Source organism: Perca flavescens, chromosome 2, assembly GCF_004354835.1.
Source record: "Perca flavescens isolate YP-PL-M2 chromosome 2, PFLA_1.0, whole genome shotgun sequence".
Lineage (NCBI taxonomy): Eukaryota > Metazoa > Chordata > Actinopteri > Perciformes > Percidae > Perca > Perca flavescens.
Window position 1 is genome coordinate 12,351,084 of NC_041332.1, and position 22,306 is coordinate 12,373,389.

Genomic DNA, 22,306 nt, shown 5'->3' on the forward strand with positions numbered 1-22,306 from the left:
CTATCTATCTATCTATCTATCTATCTATCTATCTATCTATCTATCTATCTATCTATCTATCTATCTATCTATCTATCTATCTATCTACATTTTTTAAATGTAGTTTGTCAATGTTGTGAGCCTAAATCCATAAATCATCTCCATTGTGTTCGGATGGTTCAATCTATCTATCTATGTAGTTTAAGAGTTCAGTCTTGTTCTTTGTGTTCAAACTACGGTTGCTCTGCTTCATGTTGAGGCTTACATTTGACATGCTCTGCATGTGTGTGCCTGTTGATCATGGTGCCCCTCACACCACAACAGTTTAGAGCCTCGGGATAACTGCAGCAAGTGATGGAGACCAGAACACCCCTTGTGTATGTACAGCCCAGTGTATGTACAGCCCTGTGTGTGTGTGTGTGTGTGTGTGTGTGTGTGTGTGTGTGTGTGTGTGTGTGTGTGTGTGTGTGTGTGTGTGTGTGTGTGCGCGTGTGTGTGTGCGCGCACGTGCACATGCCCACTGTTTTTCTATGCGGGTGTTGTGCTTGTACATAATATGAATCAACAGCATAGGGAAGCATTACCTGATGTGTTTAAGTGCATATCGAGTAAGAGCAGAGAGTTTCCATGTCTTGTCTTGTCCTCTGCTGCATTCAGATGTCAGATCATTTCTTGGTATGTACGACTGAAACCCCTCTTCTTGTACACAATGCTTATGAGTTTTAGGAGCAGCTTAATATAACCATGGCTCTAACCTGTCTGATCACCAGGAGCTACCTTGTAGCCTATTTACGGCTTTAAGAAAAGCGTGTTAGCTTTTAAAATAAAACCTTTATGTACTGAAATATACTGTACACTGTAACTACAATCCTACAAAGGTACCGGGTCACTTTTTAGCAACATGAACATGGTTTATGGTGCTCTGTTAAAATCTGTTAATAGGAAAAGAGTTCTGATACTGAAAGTAAAATGGGTGGGAGAATTTTGAAGGAATAGTTTGAACGTTTATTCATCGTCTTGCTGAGAGTTAGATGTGAAGAATGATGTGAGTTCTTGGTAAAAATGTAATGACCAAACTAAAAAGCGCAAAGAAAAACCAAAAAGACAGGCAATACAGTCACGCTGAAGCTGTGATCTTAGCTACATATCCCGTTGTTTTCTTTTTGGATTTTACATTCTGTGCCGTATTTTAGAAATGATAGTCATTTTGTCCGACAGACTTTCAACTCACACCTCCGGCGGAGCTTTTCGTGCATCCCTGTGGAGGCTGGGGGCATTGAACCCGAGTGGACAATGTTCAAAGTTTCCATTGCTGAAGCTGCTTGAGGAGCTGTGGTCTTAGGATCTTAGGTGCCTCAAGGGGCGGTAACCCACGAACACCGTGGTGGACACCAGTGGTCAGGGAAGCCGTCCGACTGAAGAAGGAGTCCTTCCGGGATATGTTATCTCGGACTCCGGAGGCAGTTGCAGGGTACCGAAGGGCCCGAAGGGCTGCAGCCTCTGCCGTGAAAGAGGCAAAGCAGCGGGTGTGGGAGAAGTTTGGAGAAGACATGGAGAAGGACTTTCGGTCGGCACCAAAGTGTTTCTGGAAAACTGTTCGCCACCTCAGGAGGGGGGAAGGGGAACCATCCAAGCTGTGTACAGTAAGGATGGGACACTGTTGACCTCCACTGAGGAGGTAATAGGGGGCGGTGGAAGGAGCACTTTGAGGAACTCCTGAATCCGACTAATCGCCCTCTATGTTAGAGGCAGAGCTGGAGGATAACGGGGATTGTCGCCGATTTCCCAGGCGGAAGTCACTGATGTAGTCAAACAACTACACAGTGGCAAAGCCCCGGGATTGATGAGATCCGTCCAGAAATGCTCAAGGCTCTGGGTGTGGAGGGGTTGTCCTGGTTGACACGCCTCTTCAACATTGCGTGGAAGTCTGGGACGGTGCCAAAGGAGTGGCAGACTGGGGTGGTGGTTCCTCTTTTTAAAAGGGGGACCAGAGGGTGTGTGCCAATTATAGGGGTATCACACTTCTCAGCCTCCCTGGTAAAGTCTACTCCAAGGTGCTGGAAAGGAGGGTTCGGCCGATAGTCGAACCTCGGGTTGAGGAGGAACAATGCGGATTCCGTCCTGGTCGTGGAACAACGGACCAGCTCTTCACTCTCGCAAGGATCCTGGAGGGAGCCTGGGAGTATGCCCAACCGGTCTACATGTGTTTTGTGGATTTGGAGAAGGCGTATGACCGGGTCCCCCGGGAGATACTGTGGGAGGTGCTGCGGGAGTATGGGGTGAGGGGTCTCTACTCAGGGCCATCCAATCTCTGTATGACCAAAGTGAGAGCTGTGTCCGGGTTCTCGGTAGTAAGTCGGACTCGTTTCAGGTGAGGGTTGGCCTCCGCCAGGGCTGCGCTTTGTCACCAATCCTGTTTGTAATATTTATGGACAGGATATCGAGGCGTAGTCGGGGTGGGGAGGGGTTGCAGTTTGGTGGGCTGGGGATCTCATCGCTGCTCTTTGCAGATGATGTGGTCCTGATGGCATCATCGGCCTGCGACCTTCAGCACTCACTGGATCGGTTCGCAACCGAGTGTGAAGCGGTTGGGATGAGGATCAGCACCTCTAAATCGGAGGCCATGGTTCTCAGCAGGAAACCGATGGAATGCCTTCTCCAGGTAGGGAATGAGTCCTTACCCCAAGTGAAGGAGTTCAAGTACCTTGGGGTTTTGTTCGCGAGTGAGGGGACAATGGAGCGGGAGATTGGTCGGAGAATCGGCGCAGCGGGTGCGGTATTGCATTCAATCTATCGCACCGCCAGGACGAAAAAGAGAGCTGAGCCAGAAGGCAAAGCTCTCGATCTACCGGGTCAGTTTTCGTTCCTACCCTCACCTATGGTCATGAAGGCTGGGTCATGACCGAAAGAACGAGATCCAGGGTACAAGCGGCCGAAATGGGTTTCCTCAGGAGGGTGGCTGGCGTCTCCCTTAGAGATAGGGTGAGAAGCTCAGTCATCCGTGAGGAGCTCGGAGAGAGCCGCTGCTCCTTTGGCGAAAAGGAGCCAGTTGAGGTGGTTCGGGCATCTGGTAAGGATGCCCCTGGGCGCCTCCCTAGGGAGGTGTTCCAGGCACGTCCAGCTGGGAGGAGGCCTCGGGAAGACCCAGGACTAGGTGGAGGGATTATATCTCCAACCTGGCCTGGGAACAACTCGGGATCCCCAGTCGGAGCTGGTTAATGTTGCTCGGGAAAGGGAAGTTTGGGGTCCCCTGCTGGAGCTGCTCCCCCCGCGACCCGACACCGGATAAGCGGACGAAGATGGATGGATGGATGGATAGTCATTTTGTGTTGCAGTTTTTTTGGATGCTAGCCCACATGTCTTGGACAATTTTCTTTTTTAAGATGATTTTTTTGGAGATTTTAGGCCTTTATTCTTATAGGACAGGTGAAGACATGAAAGGGGAGAGAGAGGGGGAATGATATGCAGCAAAGGGCCCCAGATCGGGGTCGAACCCGTGGAGTAATGATTGACACCACATTCATGTCTGTATGGTAAATATTAAACTACAGTTGATTAGCTTAGAATAGCATAAAAACTGGATGCATTGAGAAACAGCTGGCCTGCCTCCGTCACTGCGCCTGTACCACTTTCTGTTCACTCAAGTGTGTTTTGTGCTAAAGCTATAGTGAGCAACCAGAGCATTAATCCCTGAAACAAAATAAATGTTAACTTTTTACAGATGTTTTTCAGCTCACAAAGCAACAAAAGTCACTGGAAGTTTTAATAGTGCAGTCTTAGCTGTATCAGTAAATGGTGTGATGCCCTGCAAAATGACAAAATACCGACAAGCTGGCAGACAGACAGATGGACAAGCAGACGGACAAACAAAAAGAAATAGTCAACAAATACATCTGGCACTCAGACATTATGCCAACCTCATACGCGCGTGTGTGTGTGTGTGTGTGTGTGTGTGTGTGTGTGTGTGTGTGTGTGTGTGTGTTGAAAGGTGCAAAGCAGATGTAGGGTTTACGTAAGCCCTAGAAATACGTGTGAAAAGAAGCTACACCAGTATAGGCATGCCCTCCTCTCCCCTACCACCTATTATGTCTTCTATTTCCCCCCTTTACCCCCCATCTCTCCCTTCAATATGTTGCACATTTCTCTCCTGTCTCTCCCCCCCGGTCTCATCTTTTACATACCATCTTTTTCTGCTTTAGTCCATCTCACAGATCTCTATGACCATTGTGTCGACAGTGTTCAAAAGAATGCGTGTGTGCATATGATTCTGCTCAAGCTACAACTCTGGCCAAATTTTTGGAAACGCCTTTAGAGATTGCAAATGTCTCTTCTGCTTTGTTTCTGTTTCTGCGTTTGCTCTCGGGCTGAATCATCATCACCACACATGCACTCTTTATAGACCTCCGGTCTTTGTTGTGTGATGTCTGTTGCATGAGTCAGTGCCAAGATGGGCGTTATCATGTGATTACACCAAGCTTCTGCAACAAATATGTGTCCTAGAAAGAGAGAGAGATACAGTCAAAGAGCAGATGGCCTGACTGATAAAGTATTTCATTAGTTTACAAGATAGCATAATTTGTATCATAGGTAACGTCACACAAAACAGTTGTGTACATTCACAGGCCGATATCAGATTGTTTGTGTATTAACACCAATGCTGAGGAAAATCCATGTTTTTTATGTTCATCAGCTGGTCAGTTACTTAGTCTGCCGTTTGGTGCTGGGTAGGACATGCATAGTGTGTTTATCAGAGCTTAGTTGCTGAAAATGTCTGTCTGCTTGGCTGGAAAAGAGGTTCTTATAAGAAGGTTTAATCGAGTGTTTGATCCATTATTAATGAAACACTATTGATTGGTGCAGCTTCAAAAACAAGTATAACAGGAGTTCTCAAACATAGTTTTGGTCAGCAATTTCACCACTGTTTTAAATCAGTGAGCAAAGGAGGTTACCGATAACGAGTGAAGTACATCATAGATTGCTTGAACAAAGGTTGAAATTGTTTCAAGAAGGCCCTTAACTTACAAATAACTTTTGTCTTATTAACAAAATTAATTTAAGGAAGCAATGCAAATCACTGCTTGCCAATGTGTGATTCTGAAGTGACCTGTGCAGATCACTTTCGGGTCTGAAAGGGCAATAAACTTTGATTTTTATTTCAGTAGCTTAAACATTGAATGAAGTGCTGTGTGCAACAGCAGATTGAACCCACCAATCTTCTCAGCCATACTGTTGTTTTTGTCTCTTTGCAGCGGATCCCATTGATGTCCTGAAGATCCTGGAGCTGTCGGAGGACATGGAGGGTGTGTCCTTGGAGTCAGGACTGTGCACCAGCAGACAGGGAGGAGAGGAGACGGACCTCTCCTTTAAGATCGACAAGAAGATTCAACTGAGCGCGCCCACCAATCAACTCTTCCCTGGTAACGTAATTCTGTGGGGCTTGTTTGATGCAGTAAATAACCGGGTATGAGTATGAACGTTCAATTGGTCATTGAGAGCCTGCACCCTAATTTGTGAGTGTGCATTCCCTCCAGATTCACCATTCCCTGTGGATTTCTCAGTGATGACAACAGTCAGAGCTGTGAAAGGCTCACAGGTCTTCCTCCTCTCCCTGTACGACTCGCAGGTACGCATCACGCACGCTACGTCAGGATGTTGAGACAAATACTTTCGCTTCATGCCGAATGGTTAACCACTCTGCTTTCTGTCACTGGGCATGTTCATTCTTTTGGCTGTGTCAACCATGAATTTTGTTGTACAAAAGGGAACTTCTTCCTTTAATCAGATGATTCAGCAAATGTATTCACCATAGTAACATGCTAGACTGACATCGAGCAAAACCCCTACCAACCATGCACTCTGCAGGACTCCTACTGGGATCGGTATCACAGGTTGTCCTCAAAATGGGAATATGTTTTGGCAGTTTTACTAAATGTTGTTAAAGACTTGCCAAAAACTGGTTAAAATTACAATTTAGCTTAATCTTCAGTGAGAGTGCACATTAATATTGCATTTCTATGTTTGTAAATTCCATATCCCATTTACTGACATCAGAAAAGGGTTTATTGCCAAAGTAAGTTACACTTACAAGGAACTTGCCTTGGTGGTTGGTGCATACATAAACAAACAAACATATTGAACATTAAATGTGCTCTAAGCAATGTCACGTGTTTTTTTACGCTACAACCTTTTTTTGTCACATACAGCAAACATCTCCTCACTATCCGCTAGCTGCCTGTCCCCTGAACACATTGTAAAAAAAAACTGTGCCAACCTGCCCCACGAAACATTACCGACAAGAAGGATTTGGGGGGGGGGTTGGGGGGTTAGTGCGCAGAAGGGAGGGGGAGGGGATAGGATGAGGAGGGAGGAGGGACAATACTTTGAATGTCAACAAGAAGTGACATCACCCAACATCGCTTAGAGCACCTTTAATATGAAATATTATATTAGAATAAATAGTGAAACAAATATAGCGGGGGGTTAAGAGTAAAATGTAAATACACATGTAAACAAGGTCTCCCTTTTGCCATTACCATTTTATCCAATCATCCCTCTTTCCTTCTCTCTCAGGGCACGCAGCAGCTGGGTGTGGAGGTCGGCCGTTCTCCTGTCTTCCTTTATGAGAACCATGAGGGTCAGCCACCTCCTGAACTTTACCCCACCTTTAGAAAGATCAACCTGGCGGATGGCAAGTGGGTACTACACACACACACACACACACACACACACACACACACACACACACACACACACACACACACACACACACACACACACCCATACACACATTTCGTGTTTTGCCTTGCAATCAGATTTTGATATAAACCTTAGACACAAAACCTTCTCAGAAAAGAACATTTGGACAGTAAGTGAATTTCTTCTTGTCTCCTTCCTGCCAGGTGGCACAGAGTAGCCTACAGTGTGGAGGGAGAGTCAGTGACTCTCTACCTGGACTGTGTCAAACTGGACACCCTGGACCTGCTCAGAGGTCCGGACCCCCACGTCAGCACTGAGGGGGTCACTGTGTTTGGAACACGACTGCTGGACGAAGACGTGTTTGAGGTGTGTGCATTTATGTCTGTGTGAATGGAGGTGAAACTGACACACCTTGTTAATGAGTAACTACCGTTTTTTTTTCAACCTGGACCCCATTTCCCCGTGTCTAATAGACTGATGTGACCAAAAAGCTTTGAAATTGGTCCTGTACTGAGCGAGTAGGCTACAGAAATGATAGGCTCCTGTTATCTAAAATATTTTCAATGCCATGGCTCAATATTTAAATGATTTCGACAATGTGGATGATTGGATGGCTGCCTGTCTACGGACAAGAAGTCACCTTGTGAGATCGATAATGGTTTTAGACACTTTTAGTAACAATCTGAAAAAAAAAATCACTTTTAGTGGACAAAAATCAAAACTGCACAATTGCCCCGTTGGTTTACATTGCAGCTCGGTTTGCGCCGGCTTGTCACTGCGATCTCGCTCAGTACTGGACCAATTTTAAAGATTTTTGGTCACGTCAGTCTATTAGACACAAATGGGGAAATGGGGTTGAAAAAACAGTAGTTACCCCTTGTTAAGTGTAAACTCATTTGGTTTTGGTAATAAATACAAAGAATGAGAACACACAAGAAGTTGCTTTTATGTGGTAAGAAAGTGTCTCTGCTGGTTGCTGCTTGTTCAGTTTATCAACCAAATGATGACAAATGATGAATAATTAACATAAATGCTTATCTCCTTACACTGCCCTCTAGTGGCTGTGAGGATGCACTGCACCTTTACCTCTGCTCCAAACCTTGAGTGCTTCAACTTTACAAAGCTGCAGATCATTTAAATGTTGTGTTATGTTGTGTTAAATGCTTACATATGCTCTATAATGTGAATTACTCTCCTAGCTCATGAGTAGTTATGGCTGAGATTAACACAGTCCTGCTTAAGATCACAAAATGCTGCTGATTATTCACAAGAAGCACTAGGGGGAAAAAACTTCCAAATCTGTAGCTGTGATGTGTGCTGTGTGTCTTTGTAGACTTTTATGAGTTCTGTTTATGTTGTTTCTTCTGCAGTGTGAGGTCATTTTGGCAGATCTCAAGTGTTAACCTTGACCCTTGTTTTCAGTGCAATGTCAGGTGGTCCATCTGTTTAACTGAACTCCTCCCGGGCCATGTTTGGCTTGGACTCCCTTCAGTGTGTGTGGATGGGTGAAATAGAGTGAGAGGGAGATCTGTCTGTGGACTTATTGCGCTGGCACCACTTGAGACCGAAAGTTCTGGAGACGATTAACTGCAGAGCAACGATATAAGCAGCCCGCTATGTCACTTTGATCTGACTAAATGAACACATACAGTCAAAGACACAGACATTGGGAAACAGATGCTCATGACATGTCAGTCGTGTAATTAATGACATATTGTACAGTGAGGAGCAGTGACATAATGTGCATTCCTAATATGGTTTGACTAATGTAGAGTCACAGATTGGCTCATTTGTTGGTGTGTTTTATTGTGACACAGGGAGACATCCAGCAGCTGCTGATCGTCGCTGACCCCAGGGCAGCAGAGACATACTGTCAGGATTACATCCCAGACTGTGACGCACCTTTGTCTTACAACAGCATATTAGCTGAGGCCGTGGAGGTAAGCCACCTTCTTACAGCCTATCACAGAAGGCAGAGAGAGAGAGAGAGAGAGAGAGAGAGAGAGAGAGTTGAACCACATGTCAGCATGAACGCACAAAAAGCAACAGGACCCCGACAAAGTCTTTCAGTCTACCTGGTCCATTCCACACATAACACACGGTGTGAGGCATCTCAGGTGTTCAATGTTGTAAATCGTCGTTTTGAAAGCTTAGGAGCCCCCGAGGTTTCATTTGTAAGAGGAGAAACTATTACAGGTATTTATGGACAGTTTAGAAGGCAGATATGACAAAAAGATGAATGGTTTAATTATTTTCAGCAATACGTATATTCCCACTGGTGACATAAATTAAAACATCACTGTGGGCTGTGAAGAAACATGCGCTGCATGGAGAGTTAGCACTCAAATATCTTACCCTTAGGTTCATTTTGAGAAGCATCATTCAGCCGCCTCCAGCTTTTTATTTCCTTGCTGCCGGTGCCATACTTCCATTTTGAAATAAAGTAATAAATCATAAAAAGCTACTAGTGTCCACTGAGCTCTCACCCTCTCTTTCTTACTTAATTTCTCTTTTTTTCTCTTTATCCTTCGCTCCTCATATTACAACACGAAGCACGGTTTTTTGTTCCAGGATACTTTGCCAGGTTCTTAGTGCCAATGTTTCACACTCCTGCTAAAGGTTTCAAATCCTCTTCCAGTGCTGCCGTTTTATTTATCCTCTTACAACTCGAAACACTCCAGGGTTCCTGGTTTATTGTTTTCAGTTTTATTGTAACACCACCAGAAATGCCATCAGCAGGAAGAAGAAAATGGAAAACATGGAATTTAGACACTTGTGTATTCTAATGATGATGAACGCTGATGAAGCCGTTATGCTTCAACAGGCTATCCTGAAGGAGCGAAAATAAAAAAAAAAAGACTGAACTGTAGCAGTGCCATGTGTGGGCTGTGCCATGTATTTCTTGGCTTTTTCATTATATCTTTCATGTAACAGAGCAGTCAACCAGACAGGACCACTAGAGGAATCTAATATCTTAACAGGCATCCTCTATGTCCTAAAACTTACATTTCTGTTCTTTAAATCAGTTATATTAATGTATTTCAATACTGAATGAATGTCCTGTAAATGTATAAAAAAAATGTTACACATGCCTGTATCATGCATCATCTCTGTTTTGTCTTGTATGGACTTCAGGTGGAGAGAGTACCCAAGAAACATGTGGTGGAGGAGTTTGAGGAGTTTGACTACAGTGACCTCTATGAAGACATCTCTGTTTCCACGGTGACTGCAGGTCCTAATGTTACAGAGTACGAGGTGAGACTCTAAACACGAGGTTGGCTTTGTGCCTATGTGTGTTTTTTATTTCCTTTTTGTCCCTCATTATTTGTCTCTGGGTGTATTTCTTGGACAGATCGTAGAGTACGAAGACTATGACAACACCACAGATTACTACCATGTGAACGAGTATGAATACCAGGAGGAATACGAAGAGCGCTATGGACCGGCCGAGAGAGAACGGGAGTACTCTCTTAACGCACAGGTACCAGCCGAACCATCACACAACAAGGGTTTGTGCAGTTGCACATAAAGGAATCCTGTGTAGGGAGTAGAAAACAACCCCTTGGTGCCTTATCCATCTACATTAAAGTTGTTCTTCCATCTCCTCTCATTAGGATATACCAGAGAAAGGACAAAAAGGAGAGCCGAGCGTTTTGGGAGCGGTGAGAAAACACACACACACACACATGCTTAAAAACATACTCAAACAAGCTTTTATCTGTGTTTTAAGCCCCCATTGTCTCCTTCCACGCAACAAACAGGGGCTTGAAGTTGTCCTTAAAATTTTTTGAAAACTGCATTAAACATATCTACTAGAGATGTTCCGATACCAGTATCGGTATCGGCTCCGATACTGCCTAAAACGCTGGTATCGGTATCGGGAAGTACTGGAGTTTATGCACCGATCTGATGCAACGTAATAAAGCCTACGTAAGAAAATCTACGTTAAAGTAGTTTATTTATGTTCTTTTTTTCGTTATAACTGACTGTCAAACTGGAGAATAAAAGAATGTTCTGGGGCATTCATTGTTTGTGTTTGTTCATGTTTCACAAAGAGTTTAACCTGAGCCAGACCGACAGCAAAGATAGAAATCATATCACATCCATACAGGGATAGTAGTATACAGCTGTTAAAACATAATGAAATATATGACACTCTGGTATCGGATCGGTACTCGGTATCGGCCGATACGCAGGTTCAGGTTTCTAATATCTACAGCATTGAGTATCAAAAACAGTTAAGTACTCAAAGAAAGGCATTAAATGCTTGGTCGAATTCTTGTTTTTCTACCGTCAGAAATGACCGTGGTTACTATCCCTTAATGTCCCTGGTTGTTTTAGGGCATTGTGGTCAGTTTTGTAAATCAGGATATTTTATTGCTTTGTTTGATTTTTGCGTCAATGTGAAGAAGTACTTTGGTTTTTCAGCTGTTTAATTTCCTTTTTTTTAATCCATAAACAATTTCTCAATGGATTCTTTTTTTTTTTAGAGAAAGTTAGGAAGGAATTGATTGTCATATCCATCAAAATGTCACTAGTTCAATTCAAACGATGACAAAAATGTACAAAAAACAACGTACAGTATATAAGAGTAACATGTTCCACTAAGTACAAATGTTGGTCTCATTTTTTATTGGGTCTGTTGAATTCTCAAATATTAGTAATGGCCTCCATCATCAGCGAAAAAGTTAATTTCTGTGAAATTTCTGCAGGGAACACAGGTTACTGGACCACACGGGCCACCAGGACCTGAGGTTAGTGCATTTTGTTGCATGAAATGTAACTTTAAACACAAAAGATGGACATAAGTGCAACTGCAGTGACTTTTAATATGGAAAGGGAAGCTTGCAATTAAATATATAATAATGTGTATAATTCCATCTAACTCAGCTGGCTATTTATGTTTTTCGTCTCTGTGCAGGGAGAGCCAGGGCCTGCTGGAGTCACAGGGCCAGTAGGACCTCGAGGAGACCTCGGGGAGCTGGTGAGGACTGTCCTCTGTTTGCTGTGTAAGTCCACCACATTTTGGCGCGTCTCCATAACTGTCTTCCTCTGTCTCCTCTCAGGGCCCTCCAGGGCGGCCAGGCCTTAACGGAGCTGATGGAATACCGGGCCCCCCAGGAAACATCATGCTTATACCGGTAACATAAAGATACTTTAGTGTTGCCTGAGGCCTTACAGGCTGCAGTGATGTTGCTATGGCAGTTATTTGGTCCTCTTAACCCTTAACAGGGCGTTGGGGCAAATGGGAATGTTTGAATGTCATAACTGAGAAATGGGCTGCCTCAGGATACATACATCACCTGGCCGCCCTCACTGAGAGCTCACATATCAATATCAATAAAATTTTAAACCAAACATTTAAATTCAGCTTTTCAAAATGTTTTTTTAATATATTATATATATATTATATATATATTGGTCTAATTGTTGTGTCAACTGTGGTCAGAAACCACTTCATTTTTTTTTTTAACTTAAAATTAAGTTTTAAACTTTAAACTTAATTGGTTGTTTATTTGGGTTGACATCTGGTGACTTTGAGGGTCATAACATCACATCACTTTTGTACAAACCTTATGCCTTTAATTTCACCCTTCTGCACCCTTTTATGCAAAACTTGAAAAGTAATCCTACGTATTGGCCACTGGGTGGTGTACTGAGTTTGACTTAAAAGCTTTGCATTGCATTGTGTGTGTGTGTGTGTGTGTGTGTGTGTGTGTGTGTGTGTGTGTGTGTGTGTGTGTGTGTGTGTGTGTGTGTGTGTGTGTGTGTGTGTGTGTGTGTGTGTGTGTGTGTGTGTGTGTGTGTGTGTGTGTGTGTGTGTGTGTGTGTGTGTGTGTGTGTGTGCAGTTCCAGTCAGGTGGTCATCCAAAGGCAGGTACTGTGGTTTCTGCGCAGGAGGCGCAGGCTCAGGCCATCCTGCAGCAGACCAAGGTACACAACCTTCTGAATTATTACTATTACATCACACACAGAGTTCTTGTATAACTACTGCTGTGTGTGTGTGTTGTTGTCTGACTCCATCTTCCTCTTCTAGCTGGCTATGAAGGGCCCTCCAGGGCCACTCGGCCTCAGGGGAAGACCTGGACCACTGGTGAGTGAGAAATGCAGCTGCTTGAGTTTCTCCTAAATCAGAAGATGGAAAGCTGCAGGTTGCTGTTGAATGGACTGCAATTAAGTACGATAACACAATGTAGTGTTTGGTCATGCCACACTGCTATTTAGTAGGAAAAATAGAAGAAACATTACTAGATTTTATAAATAAAATACCTACGCAACCTGAACGTTACTGGGGAAAATAATTTGACTGGTGAACTCCCTCAACCCAGTGAAAGCAATCCACAGTTAAAACTGACAAATGCATGACAAGGCAGCAAAACACACGTCAGGGAGTACAGTAGGAACAAAAGCAGAACCCAAAACAATAGTTGCATGTTTAGCCCAGTTCAGAACAAAGATTCGCGACGAGACGAGTTGAAACTTGCTACCTCTTGCAACGAGCCGGTCTGCAGCGTTTTGAAACCTGCCAGTTCACACCAATGTGACGAGACGGTGTATCCATAGCATCTCCATAGCAACGCCTCTTTGTACTTCCGTTCTAACTTCCGACTTTTAGGCTTTTTTGCAGCTGGATATGACATTTGTTTCGTCTAAATATGAATGTGGATAACGTTAGTGATATTGAGATGCTTGCTACAGTTGCATTTGTAGTGATGAATCGGCAAAAACACGTTTTATTCCTTCGTTCTAACGCCGCTGGGCGCTCTCTCTCTTCAGTCCCTCTCGGTCTCGCTTGACCATTTGACGTTACCGTGCTTCCGGGCAGTCGTTGAGGCTCTGTCTAAAACTCTACCGTTTCAACCAGCTGTTTGTAACATCAAAATAAAATGGATTATGGATCATTTTATTTCTATAGTTTATAGCTGACTTCACTAGCTGAGTCTCTATGGTGGAAAATTCAAATATTAGGTAGATTCATACAGTACACACACACACACACAAACAAACAGACAACTGATTGTAAACTTTCTTCTCCCCAGGGTGCACCAGGTCCCTCTGGGCTGAAAGGGAACAATGGAGATGCGGGGCCACAGGTGAGTTGGCTGGTTGTCATGGCAACAAACTCAGCACCTCACTCCTTTTCATAACACTTGAACTCATTTGAGAACCAGCTCAACTGCTCTCTTTCCACCTTTTCTCCCTAGGGTCCTCCAGGGCATGGAGGTATGCCAGGTCAGAACGGACGACCTGGGAAAAAGGTGGGACTGAAAAGACTGCAGTCTGATTTAAATATCTTCTGTTGACAGGGACGAGTCTTGCATGTTTAACTTGTTTGTGTGTGTGTGTCTATAAGGGTCGAGCCGGTTCAGATGGAGGCCGTGGTGCGATAGGAGAAGCTGGAGCAAAGGTGAAAAAAATCTAATGTCACGGTCACACTGTTGACTTACTGACTGCTCTTCTTAAAATATGAACTAATACATCTCTTTTTCTCAGGGGGATAGAGGGTTTGATGGCTTACCAGGTCTCCCTGGAAACAAAGGACATAACGTAAGTTATCTGACTGAATGAGTGATAAGCAGATATTTCACAATACTGATTGCCGACTTCCATGCGTGTGTATTCTCAGGGGGAGAGGGGTAAGCCGGGCCCTGTAGGTCTTTCCGGAGAGCCAGGTGAAAAGGTGAGAGGTCACTGTGGTTGTGTATTCATGTTTATGCACGTTTGTGTTTACAGTATGTATTTACAAGATATACTTAAGTTTGTGTTTTTTCACAGGGCTCTGAGGGGCCATCTGGGCCAAGAGGACAACCAGGTGATGCTGTGAGTGTTTACACACAATAAGAAAACACACATATACACAATCAATAACTTGTTTAAATCCACTACATTTTTACTTAATGTGACATTAGTCTTAAACACAATTACGTATATATTTAATTATGGCTGTTATTCTACCACACCGACACAGACCCCCACACTGTGTATTTATACAAATGAGGACCCTCATTTACATAGTGTATTCCCGTGCTTAAACTTAAACATGCCAAAGTCCAACTCTTGCCCGAATAGTCTTTGCTTTCTTGTACAGAGTTAGAAGAGAAGATCAATAACACTCTCATAGTACTGTCATTATAACTAAGATTTCTTAAATCTTTTAATTTTTATTCTATGAAACCCCTAAAGAAGGTACAGTGTATGGATTAAATAAAACTAAATAAATCCCATGTCTCCTATACTTACATTTCTGTTTAATGATGCTTGTTACAGTATTACACACAGATACTGTGGATTCCCATGCACTGTACATAAAAGAGTCCCTATTTCCTTACCTTAACCCTAAAACCAAGTCTTGATCCTTAAACAACCCTATGCTGTAGAAGTGAGGATCAGCCAAAGCATTCAGTCTTTCCAAAACTGTTGTCACTCTTATAGATCTACTAATGAAATCTCATTATATGTAACTGTTACGTTGTATTTCAGGGGTCAAGAGGTATGACTGGACCCAGAGGTCGTCCGGGTCCCCCAGGCCAGCCTGTGAGCACTTTTTTACCTCTGCACACACACACACACACACACACACACACACACACACACACACACACGTTACCGTTTGTAACATTAAAAGGCATAAGATACCAGTAATTGTACTGCCCTCTAGCCTCTGTGTTTATCCATACATGGAAAATAAGGCTCTTCTCATTACCAACATAAATCCAGCTGTAGTGTCACTATCAGACGATGCCACATTGTAATGCCTAATCATGATCTTACTTTGGTTCTTCATTTGTTTACATGATGTTATGTAAATCTTATCTCATCTGATAAAATGACTGTCTTCCTGCCAAATACAACATCTCCAAACACCCCAAGCTGTTTCTTTGTAATTTGCATTTGTGGAAACACTAGTTAGCACTTGTAAGAAACTGACTTACATCTGAGCACATCGAGGAAGCACTTTTTCATTTGTATAAAATAGATATTTTAGCTTGGAGTTGGTTAATTGAGCGTTAAACGCCTCAAGCAAGGAGGTAGTATCACAAAAACCATCAGGGTGGCTGATCATTTTTTAGTTTCATTTAGTTGTTGCCCCAGGAGGCTCATGTTAGAAGTCTCTGATGAAAATATATTAATGATACAAGGCAATGCACCCTCCTTGTATCTTTTCTTCAGACAGCTAGACAGGAAAATAAAATATGTTTTTATGAATGGAGGGTACTGCCAGAAAATAAACCCTATACAGGGGAATTCATATTTGCAATATAGAGTTGGCAGCTCACGGTCTGCTTTTAAAAAAAAAAAATTCTCCTCCAGCGTCCTATTACTTTGTAATAAAAAAGCTCCTGTGCTTTCACTTAAGGACGCAGAAGTATTAACTCTTCCTTTCTCTTCTCACAGGGCATTCGAGGAATTAACGGGGTTCAAGGTTCAAAGGGAAACATAGTGAGTATAATATAGATAGTAGTAAAGACCGGAGAGCCTGAAAACAAACTACTTCCCATGACATCCTTTCCTGTATGTAACAGGGAGCCCTAGGAGACATCGGAGCATCTGGACAGCAAGGCAACCCTGGCATTGTGGTATAAGCAGAGAACACAGACTCACAAAAACAACTCAGTGGCCTAAATGCATACACAGAAAAACACTAATGCTCCATCTCTCCTACAGGGTTTCCCAGGTCCTCAGGGGTTAGTCGGGCTGCCAGGAGAGAAGGTAAGACACTTTTATTAGGATTTTTAACTTTGGGGTGAAGGAGTCGGGATTGATTGACTGATCTTTGTTTTCCAGGGGCCTCAAGGGAAGAAAGGGATGCAGGGCTTACCTGGAAACGACGGGCCCTCAGTAAGTACATGCATGTTTGTACTCATGTGTGTCTGAGGTCTCCTATTGACACAACACATTCCCTGGTCCCTAATCCTTACCTTAACATCACAACTACATGCCTAACTACATATATTAACATGCCCTCTTGTCAACAGGGTCACCCCGGAAGAGAAGGTACTCCAGGTGAAAAAGGACTGCCGGTAAGTCTGTTGTATGCATGTACAGTATCTGTGTTTGTGTGCAATGCAGGCATGTTGTGTTGCTGTTGTCAAAGTTAACAAGAAGGATTAAAGGATTAATTAGTGAGTTTTAGAGGTTCAGGTAGCCAGATTTTGTAACCTTCTGACACAGCCAGGCCAGCTGTTTCTCCCTCTTTCCAGACTTTGTGCTAAGCTAAACTAACTGGCTGCTGGCTGTAGCATCTTATTTAACGGACAGATATCAGAGCTGTGTCAATCCTCTCATCTAACTCGAAACAAGAAAACTAATAACGGTATTTCCCAAAATGTCGAACTGTTCCTTTAGTGTGTGAAAAAATGGATGTATGCATGTGCGTGCAGTTATGTATTTTTTGGTAACTTGTGTGTGTCAGATGTTAATTATACAGGGTTTTGTGCAGGATGCATGACTGAAGTAATGAATCCAATATCATATTAGTGCACCCTGTCTACAAGAGTGTTAATAAAACGCAGGTAGTGGTTGTAGTGTCTGTGTTATTTTTCTGTGCATCTGTGTCTCTTAATGAGTGAATGGGCTGTGCTGTATTGCAGTATTTCAGGCTAATATAGGAGGATCAGACCAGATTTGGGGTTTTGCTTGACTGCTTTCATTGCAATCTGGCTTTCCTTCTCACTCCTTTCTCATACATTTTCACCTTCACAAATACACACACACAAACACACGCTCGCACACCTCATCCTTTCTCTTAATTTAATGCCTTAAATTAACATATTGGTGCAGAACGGAGACACACACCTTGCCTTCATTAGAACCAAGCTAATTTCCAACTCCTCTCCTCTGCTTGTTTCCCTTCATCACTTCATCACAAAGTTTAATGCCATGTAACAGTTGGCTGCCTCTACTTGTCGGTATAGCAACAGAGCCACCCTTGGACCAGCTTGTTGGTGTGTGTGGGGACCAGGATTGGTGGTTTGTGTCAGTTTGGGTCACATCAAATTATAATGGACTGCAACTTCCATTAGTTGCTATATTCGCCAGATTACTAATGAAGCTCTTGTGGGAGCTCCTTAAGCGTTATTTAAGACCGTATTTGTATGAAAGTGTGAATGAGTGTATTGGTAAGAAGATAAGAACTCTATCTCCTCTGCGTGTGTGTGTGTGTGTGTGTGTTCATTTGTAGGGTCCTTCAGGAGTGCAGGGGCCTGTTGGATACCCTGGACAACGAGGAGTCAAGGTATGAAATGCAAATGCAAAATATTCCTGCTATTGTGTAATAACCCTGTGAGTACAGTTTTACTGATCATCTGGCTTTAACATCACCTGATGGTCTTCTATTGGTTGAGGAAGTCTTTTGAAACCCCTTTCAGTAAATAAAAAGAACAACATGTTTGTCCGAATGAAATAAGGCTGTATCTTGTAGTTCTAAAAAAGTTAACTTTTTTGGAAGACCTAACCACCTGGCCATCATGTAACGAAAAGATCAAGCAGGTATTGGTTTTCACTGCCAACAGTCAGGTTTAATGGAAAGCATGGTAGCAATTTGATATGCTTGCCACCTCGTGAAGATGTCATGAACAGCCTGTGATCAAATATATAATATAAAAATAATGTTTTTTCAGTTTTCTTGTTGACTTCCTGTTTTTTTTTTCTCTCCTGTTTGACAGGGAGCAGATGGAATCAGAGGATTAAAGGGAAGCAAAGGCGAAAAGGTGAGAGACAGAAAAGTGGTTCAGTCTGTGTCCGTTCATGATGTACTGTTGTCTGAAAATAACATATTACCCTCCTAGAACAACTACAGTATGCATGCAAGTGTTTTTCACTACCAACTGGGATTTTATGTTGTCTGTTAAACTGGATTTTCTGTCTGTCTTTCTGTCTCCTCCAAATCCTTATGTCTGCAGGGAGAAGATGGTTTCCCAGGAGCCAAAGGGGAGATGGGAGCAAAGGGGGACGATGGAGAAAACGGAGCTATAGGTGGACGAGGAGAAGATGGGCCTGAGGGGCCCAAAGGACAGATGGGTCCTCAAGGAGAAGCTGGCCCTTCTGGTACTTCTGGAGAGAAGGTACAGAGCTCAAAATTAATAAAATAAATGTATGCTTAACTGAATATGTACAACAAAACTGTACAAGACAACTTAAAGCTTTAGCTCGTAACTTTTATATTAATGAACGTCCGTTATATTCAAGCCATTTCCAAATGAGTTGCTACAAGGCTAATCAAGACTATCAGCTCCACACAACTCTCGCTGTATTTCTCAGTATGGCTATGTTCAGAAGATTGTGTTGTCCGGGGACTTTCCCACGCAAAAGCTTGAGTGAAGATTACTACCTCTTCTGAAGAGTCCAACATGTTTATTTAATCCTCCATGTCCTCCTTGGCTACTAGCAACTGCGTGGGGGTGCGTGCACTATCACGTAAGGCTTGTATCATGGGGACGCGCCGACAATTTTGTTGTAATTCCTCATGGGGGTGACAGAAACTACGCACTATAGCTTAAAGAGTCACGCTGTCTCTCTCTTTTTAGGGGAAACTGGGAGTTCCTGGGCTGCCGGGATATCCAGGGCGACTAGGGCCCAAGGTAAAATAAATGAAATAATCAATGATCGATTAAATTAATCTAAACAAGTTACAGATATAGTAATGAACCAAATGTGTGCACCTTCCTCCTCCTGTTAAGGGCTCTGATGGATTTCCTGGTCCAGTGGGAGCTGCAGGAGAGAAAGGGAAGAAAGTGAGTAGAGGGTTTAACATCAGGATGATATTGCGTCAGGAAATCAGACTTTTTTCCTATAATGTCCTGTCTTTTGTGGTGTTACCCAGGGTCCTCCAGGACAGCCAGGAGCTGCAGGCCAGAGGGGTCCGAATGTGAGTGCTCAAAACATTCCCTAGCACAGAAAGTGAGCTATTTTCAAAAAGCAGGCCACATGCCAAAATAATTTTACAGCATGTTCAGCTCCTTATACAATTTCCAGAATGCACTTTTAAAATCAGGTGAGTCAGATGTCTAAAAATAGAGCGATGAAGTCATGCCCCCTCTCCTAGCTATCCTCTCTTCCATTTGCTTTTTTGTAGAGGCTCACTTTAATTGGTATTTCTGTCCATATTGTGAGCTACATGCTTTTATCTTCAGTAGACTTGACTACTGTAACGGTGTCTTTACAAATCTCCCTAAAAAATCAATCAGACAACTGCAGCTGATTCAGAACGCTGCTGCTCAAGTCCTCACTAAAACCAAGAAAGTGGATCACATCACTCCAGTACTGAAGTCTTTACACTGGCTTCAAGTGCCTCAAAGAATTGATTTTAAAATACTTTTGCTGGTTTACAAATCACCAAATGGTTTAGGGCCAAAATACATTTCTGATCTGCTACTACATTATGACCCACCCAGACCTCTCAGGTGGTTTGGGACAGGTCTACTTGTTGTCCCCAAAGTCAGGACTAAACAGGGGGAAGCAGCGTTCAGTTTTTATGCTCCACATATCTGGAACAAACTCCCAGAAAACTGCAGGTCCGCTGCAACTCTCAGTTCTTTTAAATCCAGGCTGAAGACATATCTTTTTAATGTTGCTTTTCTTTAAATAACCTATTTTTAACTGCTCTTTCTTTAAAATTCTTATACTGCACTGTACATTTTATTCTTGTCTTAATGATCTTAAATTGTTGTTAATTGTTTTCTAACTTTTTTTAATGTTTCATGTTTCATGTAAAGCACTTTGAATTGCCTTGTTGCTGAAATGTGCTATACAAATAAAGCTGCCTTGCCTTGCCTTGCCTTACATTGCACTGACACGACACTGGCAAGAAAATGTAAACCCCTTGTAAAAAATATATTAGCATTCAACTACAGCTCCCATGAGGCTTTGACATTGTACTAAAGACCAATGGGATGTTGTATATGTTGTTAAATTCTAAGTGTCATTTTACTGTATCTTGGTTTAGATGACATAGTATTTAAATTTAGTATCCATTACAGCAGATTAGGTATGAACATACTTTGAGAATATGGAGTAGCATCACTACACTTTTGGTTCACTCAGTGGAGCATTTAGCAGCTAAAGAGCCAGACATTTCCCTCAAGAGTTGTTGGAGACCAAAAAGAGAGTGAATATTAGACTAACCTTTTTTCAGGTGGTCAGAAACATGACTCCTAATGAATGCTAATGTTGCTCCATGTCTGTTGGATGTGTAAATAGGCAACGGTTTGCCAACAAGTTTCTCATCTTAAAGGGATAGTTTGGATCTTTTACAGTGGGGTTGTATGAGGTACTTATCCATAGTCAGTGTATTAGCTACAGTAGATGGCGGTCTGCACCTCCCCAGTATGGAGAAGCAGACAGGAGTACTGACAAGGAAGCTAAGCTGTACTGCTCTCAGCAAAACGTATTTTATCCACCTAAACCTTGACATCAGACAGCTGTTTATGACTGTTACTGAAGCTGTTATATCCTCCATGCTGTCCTTAAAGCTACTAGACTCTGAAAACAGAAACTGTTGTTGTGGATTTCTCTATGTAAGACTTACTTAACTTAATTAATTATACAAGGAGACCAAGATGGTGATATAATAAGGACCTTTATTTAAAACAAAAGCTCCTGAGTTCACTCTGCAGAGTATCACTAAAGACATTCTAAAAGCACGCAGTATTTTATACATTGGGGATGGATTTAATCGCACAGCATAGTACGTCATCTGACAGCACGTTTGTCATCATAGGCCCTTGCCCAGAAGTTATAACAGACCATTGTTTATCTAGGCCCTCTTGTGGACTGTAGTAAACTCTCTGTCCTCTTAAACGACCAGCGCACTTCCTGTTTCCAGAATTTTACCTAGCAGAACACGACAGTTGCTGGTCTACCGCTGCCTCAGTCATTTGGTTGGTTAGTTAGTTAGTTTTAATGTGTAACTTTGGTGTTTTAAAAGAGTATGAACTAAAAAACTAACTGATTGAGGCAGTGGTAGACCAGCAATTCCCGTGTTGTCTAAGGTTAAAGTACTGTTTTTGTCACTGTTTTTAAGAGAGCAATATAACAGCTTCAGTTCCCCCTCATAAAGGGCTGTCTGGCGGCATTGTAAAGCGGTTAAAATATTGTAAATATAGCCTACACTTAAACGGATATTGATTTTTTTTTTATTACATTTTGGCTGTGTGGCCCCGTCCATAGCAGTCCAGCTAAGCTCCCTTGTGGGTACTCCTGCCCGCTTCTCCAAACTGGGGGCATGCAGACCGCCATCTACTGAAGGTAACACACTGACTTTAGATAATTACCTCATACAACCCCACTTCAAAAGATCCAAACTATCCCTTTAACTTAAAAGGTGATGATGCGTCACTGTATATGTTTACATGCACACCAATATTCCACTATTATTCTGAATATGACAATATTCAGAATTTGATGGGAGGAATAACAGGGGACTGTTTTCGCACAGTCCAACAAGTCTGCCACCGGTGGAAAACGTTGAAAACAACATATTTTGCACGGCTGCATGTAAACAGGAATCTAAGTGGAATATTCACTTTCATTAGCCATGTAAACAGCTTAGTCGGAACATTGTCTTTTTCGAAAAAAGGGCAAAAAACAGAATCTTATGTTCTTAAGATTATTACATCTTAAGAACATGTTA

General features: G+C 42.7%; 1 protein-coding gene across 3 annotated transcripts in view; it reads left to right on the plus strand.

Annotated features, from left to right (window-relative positions):
* Positions 1–22,306, plus strand: part of LOC114547667 (collagen alpha-1(XI) chain) — a 58,027-nt gene that overhangs the window by 19,942 nt on the left and 15,779 nt on the right. For all 3 annotated transcript variants that reach the window (XM_028566966.1, XM_028566975.1, XM_028566957.1), the window contains 31 exons: positions 5,229–5,396; positions 5,511–5,602; positions 6,550–6,671; positions 6,879–7,041; positions 8,493–8,615; positions 9,811–9,930; positions 10,028–10,156; positions 10,290–10,337; positions 11,388–11,429; positions 11,597–11,659; positions 11,742–11,816; positions 12,526–12,609; positions 12,713–12,769; positions 13,716–13,769; positions 13,881–13,934; positions 14,030–14,083; positions 14,170–14,223; positions 14,303–14,356; positions 14,452–14,496; positions 15,157–15,210; positions 16,072–16,116; positions 16,200–16,253; positions 16,342–16,386; positions 16,462–16,515; positions 16,653–16,697; positions 17,858–17,911; positions 18,342–18,386; positions 18,579–18,740; positions 19,203–19,256; positions 19,356–19,409; positions 19,499–19,543. In XM_028566966.1, coding sequence (XP_028422767.1) covers positions 5,273–5,396; positions 5,511–5,602; positions 6,550–6,671; positions 6,879–7,041; positions 8,493–8,615; positions 9,811–9,930; positions 10,028–10,156; positions 10,290–10,337; positions 11,388–11,429; positions 11,597–11,659; positions 11,742–11,816; positions 12,526–12,609; positions 12,713–12,769; positions 13,716–13,769; positions 13,881–13,934; positions 14,030–14,083; positions 14,170–14,223; positions 14,303–14,356; positions 14,452–14,496; positions 15,157–15,210; positions 16,072–16,116; positions 16,200–16,253; positions 16,342–16,386; positions 16,462–16,515; positions 16,653–16,697; positions 17,858–17,911; positions 18,342–18,386; positions 18,579–18,740; positions 19,203–19,256; positions 19,356–19,409; positions 19,499–19,543 — 2,268 coding nt within the window. In that variant the 5' untranslated portion in view covers positions 5,229–5,272. The remainder of the gene's footprint in view (positions 1–5,228; positions 5,397–5,510; positions 5,603–6,549; positions 6,672–6,878; positions 7,042–8,492; positions 8,616–9,810; positions 9,931–10,027; positions 10,157–10,289; positions 10,338–11,387; positions 11,430–11,596; positions 11,660–11,741; positions 11,817–12,525; positions 12,610–12,712; positions 12,770–13,715; positions 13,770–13,880; positions 13,935–14,029; positions 14,084–14,169; positions 14,224–14,302; positions 14,357–14,451; positions 14,497–15,156; positions 15,211–16,071; positions 16,117–16,199; positions 16,254–16,341; positions 16,387–16,461; positions 16,516–16,652; positions 16,698–17,857; positions 17,912–18,341; positions 18,387–18,578; positions 18,741–19,202; positions 19,257–19,355; positions 19,410–19,498; positions 19,544–22,306) is intronic.